Source organism: Gracilinanus agilis, unplaced genomic scaffold (genome assembly GCF_016433145.1).
Source record: "Gracilinanus agilis isolate LMUSP501 unplaced genomic scaffold, AgileGrace unplaced_scaffold5706, whole genome shotgun sequence".
Classification (NCBI taxonomy): domain Eukaryota; kingdom Metazoa; phylum Chordata; class Mammalia; order Didelphimorphia; family Didelphidae; genus Gracilinanus; species Gracilinanus agilis.
Window position 1 is genome coordinate 1 of NW_025392532.1, and position 5,779 is coordinate 5,779.

Below are 5,779 nucleotides of genomic sequence, written 5' to 3' on the forward strand. Positions count from 1 at the left end.
GAGAGAGAGAGAGAGAGAGAGAGAGAGAGAGAGAGAGAGAGAGAGGACATTTTGAAGTTTAATCTACATTATTGACATTTTCTCCATCAGTTTCTTAAGCCTAGGAAATCATCCAGAAAGCCCTGCTTGGTAGCATTGGCCAGGTATCGGTGCTCACACAGAACATTTAACACTGGGCTTGAGAGGCAAACCCTGGCTTCTCTTATGGTGGCCTGTGAAGCCCCTCTCTGATGCCACTCCTCTCCTCCAGGATGGAGCCCCAGGCTGCTGCCCAGCTCGAAAGACAACATGTGCATGAAGTCTATGAAAACACAGCAGCCTATTTCAGCGACCTGCAAGGCAAAGCCTGGCCCCGCGTGTGCCAGTTCCTGCTAGAGCAGAAACCGGGCAGCCTTGTTGCAGACATAGGTAAGGCCGTGGCTCCCAGGGTGAGCGAGGGCTGGCAGGGTTGGGCGGTTGGGCAGAGTGGGAATGCCCATCTGGGCCTCGTCCTCCACATTCTCAGTCGGCCAGGCTTTGGTGAAGACCCCAAGGGAAGGGGGATCCCACTGACGGAGGCAGGCCAGACCCTTTTATTTGGGGGACTCCGAAGCTGAAATCTTGGTAGTCCTCTCACGCTCCTTGCCCTGCCCTGTGAGTCCAGAGACCCAGTTGGACCCTCTCCCACATGCCTTCCATTTTCAGTTGCTGCTCTTGCCAGGATGCCTCTAATCGCACTAAAAACCTAAGCTTGCTGCTGAGAACTTCCTAGCGGATGTTTCAAAGCTGTGACCTGAGGCCGGCCGCAGTGCCTTCTGCCCAGGGGTTCCTACAGAGGGCCCACAGGGGAGGCCCTCATTGTAAGGACTCCTGATTGAGCCTCGGAGGCTAGACGGGTGTTTATTAGGCGGCCATCCCGGGCAGTGCCTGGCCCTTGGCTTGGAGGATCCCAAGAGGAGCCCAGGCACAGCCCCTGCCCTCAGGAAGCCCTGGCGAGGATGCCTTCCTGCATGCCCTTCATCCACACATCTTTAACCAATAAACTATACACTTAGCCATCCACTCTGCAGGCTTTTCTGTGCCTCAGCACCCATTCTGGTTTGGTATCTGTCACGATCCACGGCATCGGTGAGAATTCTGACGGCACCAGAGAACTCCTCTGGGGGGGAGGTGGCTGGGCCTGGAGTCAGAAAGACGTCAGTTCAAATCCTGCCTCCAATACTTACTAGCAGTGCGATACCAGGGAAGTCATTTACCCCCTTCCTGCCTCAGTTTCCTCATCTGTAAAATGGGGATCATAGCCACACTGGCCTCTGAGGGTTGTTGCGAGGATCGGAGGAGACGCTCTTTGTCAAGCTCTTCTCTCTCCCAGAGCCCGGCACATCACAGGCAGCCTGCAAATACTGATCCCCTTCATCCATTAGAGGCCAAAGAAGAGCCATCCCCGAGGCCGCCCAACAGCTGAGGAGAGAAGCAGCTTGGCTCTGGAGGCTCCCGAGTGGTTGGAACCGAGAACATGTCCGCCGTCCTGGCCCGCTCGGGCTGGTGAAGCCCGCACTCCTCTTGGGGGTGCCCGGCTCCTGCCCCTTAGAGCGTAAGCTCCGGGAGAGCAGCTTTCCTGTTCTGTTTCGGGACCCCTTCTGTCCCTGCACCCTGCCTGGTGCACAGTAGGTGTCTCTCATCGTCACGTAGACAAGGCTTCGGTGACTTGCCTAAAAGCACACGGATAAGAAGTCACAGAGCAGTGGGATTTAGGGAGGGGGACATCCCTGGAGGCCTAGCCTGAGGCTCTTGGGGGGTCCCCCGGACTCTGAGCACTGGGCCTGGAGATAGGAAGAGCCAAGTTCAAATCCAGCCTCGGATACTTCCTAACCATTTGAACCCTGGGCAAATCCCTTAGCTGCTCTTTGCCTCAGTTTCCTCTACTATAAAACTGGGATGATAATAATAATAATAGCACAGACCTCCCGGGGTTATTATTGGGATCCAATGAGAGAAAAATAGTAAAAAGCATTTTGCACAGGGTTGTGTCCCTACACAAATGCTTATTCCCTTCCTTCCTCAATCCCACCCATCCTTGTTTCAGCCAGACAAGGCTTTATCTTGAGAACTCCTTGCAGTAGCAGGCAAAGTCATCATAAAATGATGAAAAAAGCCTTTCAGGGAATCCAGATGCTTTTTCCCTTTAAAAGAATGGCCAGGTCCCCCTGGAATCTCTGGGTCGGATCCTTCCAGAGTGGGCATCAACCTTACTTACTACCAGGAGTTGTGATAGGGGAAGAAGGGAGCAACATGGGCTGGAGGGTCAGGAGTGGAGCCTCCTTGGGACTGATTGTCCAGTGAGGGAACCCCTGACCAGCAATGGGGCATCCTCTACCACCTCTGTCACTCAGAACAACTCACCTATACTCCCTGGACCTCTGCTGGTTTCTGTTTTCAAAGGGTTGAAAAGAGAACTGTGTAATTAGGATCTGCTCCCCAGAACTCTAAATCCCAGCATCCCACTTTCCTTCTCATGTTACATCCTTACATTTTGGAGATAAAGTTTGTGTGTGACTCCATCCCTCTCTCTCTTTTCACCAAATCGCAGCTATGGAAGTGGGCTTTTGGGCAGGCAGGAGAACTTACTCATATGGTCTTATTATTGTTAAATAATTAGGTTTGAACTTCTATTTCTTTTAGTTTATTTTCTTTCTACTTCGAGTGATTATTAATAAACTTTACAAAATATAATACTTGGAGTTATTGGATATTAATTTAAATCTCACAGAACGACTTCTTCAGCACCCTGCCCTTATAAGCACAAGTAGATTCCTTGGAGCATTTTAATCTTTCTAAGTCAGTCCATTGAGCTAAAGATGGAGAGCCCTTGCGGGGGGCCACATGGAATCCAGTTGTAGATAGCCAACTGCCCAGCATCTTCTCTCATGATGTTTATCCATGTGTTTTTCTGAATCCCACCATGAAGAGTGACTATGAACTAGAAGCTGTCCCCTGGAGAATGTTTGGTGGGAGGCTGATCCCATGCATCACCCAAGGATGGGTTCTTCAACCAGATGGGGGGTTGTCATCCCATGTTAAATTATGAAACAGGACAGAATCACACACAACTGCCATCATGAGGAGTTCTTCAGACTCTAGAGACCAATCCAACCAGCAAACACTTGAAGTCCTCCCCAAGAAGAACGGCTGAGGACAACAGTCTCATACAAGTTGTTTGGAAAGCAATGTGGTGTGTACAGTGGAGAGAAGCCTGGGCCCTGACATCAGAGGATGTGATTCAAATCCTCTCTCTGATCCATAGCTGGAGGAATTTCCTCCTGTGTATGATAAGGGACTTCCACTCTAACCTCTGTGGGTCTATCCAGCTCCAAGTCTAGGACCCTGCAAAAATATGATAGAAGAAGACAACGACTCAAAGGTGGTGCCCCTTTCCCATGGCAGAGGCTCAGCTAGGCTGAGGCATCTGTTCTCAGATGGCCTGGAAAGGCCACTGAGGAGACCCAAGGCGGAGCACCTTTCCAGTCAGTTATTCCCAGAGAAGGCTGCTCTTGCCAGGATTGACAGTGGCACTATTTCCCCTCCCTCAGGACTCGGTGACCTCCTGGATCCGTGTCCTGAGTGACCAACTATTAGTCACCCTTAAGACAAAATTGGGAACAGCAACTGCCTGAGCCTCATGAGAACCAAGGGTCTCCAGATGCTTCCATTCGTGAATGCTCTAGCAGGGGTCATACTGAGGCTGAGAATATCCAAGAGAGATCCTCCGTCATGCAGAAAAGATGATCTGGCCTTTCCCCCAGAGCTGGAAAAATCTGGGTGAGGTGTGCCAAGGGCATGACTTAGGGTTTTTGGAGAGGAGGTGTCAGCCTCTGAGTTGGTTCATCATTCTCCAGGTACCATGGGTAGGAATCTTTGCTGGTCAGTGAGCTGGGGCCGGACAGTGAGACTGGAGCAAGTATTGGGCAGAGTCCTATTTGGAAAGTGCCTCACATGTGCAATGAACCAAAATGGCCATCAGACTCCATCCTAGTCACACTAATGCTCTCCCAGGGAAGACTTGTGGCTGCTTGTGGCTCCCTGTGATGGAGGAACAAGACCCTCAGGGGGCCCAAAGGAGACCGCAAGCAAGAAGCAACCTCAGAGGTGTCCTCATCCAAGGACACACATACACCCTGCAAAGGCCTTGTCAACTCCCACAGCGAGGACCAGTGCTCAAACAGCAGGGACCAGGGCTGCCCAGGCAGAGAAACCCTGGAGGAGTTCTGATCTGCAGGACTGGAAAGAATGCCTTCTCTCCTGATGGAGTCTTGGAAGTGGATGGTGGGTAGCACTGGGGCTGGCATTGGCTACCTGCCAGGCTTCCTTCACTCCTGCTTGTACTTCCTTTCTGAGAGGTTTCATCACTGCTCATGTGGAATTCTGTGCTAGGAATGTGCCACTGGCCACTCATGGGCTTTGGACAAAGACTTAGACTGTCTCATCTGATCCTCCTCTCAGGGACAAATGGAATGTTGGCCTTGAAATCAAGCTTCCAAAGGACTCTGCTGGTGCTTTGAACTGAAACTGAGAAGAAGGCTGGACGATGCTTGAGCTATGGGTGTGTGGTCAAGGCAGGGCAGTTAGCAGACCCCTCTATGTGCCTAGCACGGGGTGGGGGGAGACAATCCCTGCTCTCCAGGGGCTTCCAGGGGAGACAATGTGCAACAAATGTATGCCAAGGGAGCTACAGATAGGAGAAATGATGAGCAGAGGAAAGGCCCTGAATTAAGAGGAGCTGAGAAAGGCTTCCTATAGGAGGTGGGTTTTAGCTGGGGCCTAAAGGAAGCCAGGGAGGTGAGGAGGAAGGCATGGGGGACAGGTGAGAGAAGGAGCATCCTATTTGTGGAAAGGCCTAGAGATGAGGGTCCCCAGACTGACGTGTCCCTACTCTGCCCATCCCTGGTCCTATAGTTTTTCTGGCATTCCCAGGTGAGGAAACTCCTTCTGCAGATGCACGTTGGTGCCTTCAGTAGTTTTTAATCTTGGTGCTTTGCCCAGGGTCCCCGGGTCATGGCCGAGCCCTAGGTGGCTCTGAAACCAGCTCTCTCCCCCTGGCCATGCTGCTTCTCTGAGACCTCCCTTGGGCACAGTCGTCCAGCATTATCGTGTACCATGACTCACTGGCTCCTTGAAGGGAGGGACCCCTTCTCTTAGATTCAGCTTCTGCCTCCTGATTTACTCCCACTGTGGGAGTCATGTAGGGGCCCTCAGGGCCACACTGAGGCACCCCCGAGACAACCCTCTCCTTATGGCTGGGCTTGTCTTTCACAGGTTGTGGGACTGGGAAGTACCTCCGGGTCAATAGCCAGGTGTACAAGCTGGGCTGTGACTACTGCGGGCCTCTGGTGGACATCGCTCACAGCCGGGGCTGTGAGGTCCTGGTGTGTGACAACCTGCGCCTGCCCTTCCGAGACCACAGCTTCGACGCGGTCATCTCCATCGGTGGTGAGGAGGGGAGGGGGACGGGGCCTCCTTCCTCCTACTGGATCCCGAACCCCCAGGAGGTCAGTTAGCTGACTTAGTATCCCTGACCCAGAGACGAGGCCTTCCTGCCTGATGTCCTGGGAAAAATAAAAATTGAAGATAAGCACTACATGTCTAACAGGCCTCAAAGGGACCTGGTCTTTCTGAAAGGAGGCTTTGTTCAATGAAATGATCTTAGGGTCTCAAGGTTCTCCAGGGTGGCCCCAGAATCATAGGATTCATGGAAGGGCATCTGGCTCAACCCCCCTTCCTTCCTTCCTTCCTTCCTTCCTTC

General features: G+C 52.3%; 1 protein-coding gene across 1 annotated transcript; it reads left to right on the forward strand.

The window, feature by feature from the left end:
* Window positions 1-250: 250 nt before the first annotated feature.
* LOC123256214 (probable tRNA methyltransferase 9B) lies at window positions 251-5,603 on the forward strand (the record flags this gene model as incomplete). The annotated part of the gene is made up of 2 exons (XM_044684884.1): window positions 251-408; window positions 5,293-5,603. Coding segments are annotated over 2 exons (400 nt in total), but the record flags the coding sequence as incomplete, so codon positions are not given.
* Between the last annotated feature and the right edge of the window lie 176 nt (window positions 5,604-5,779).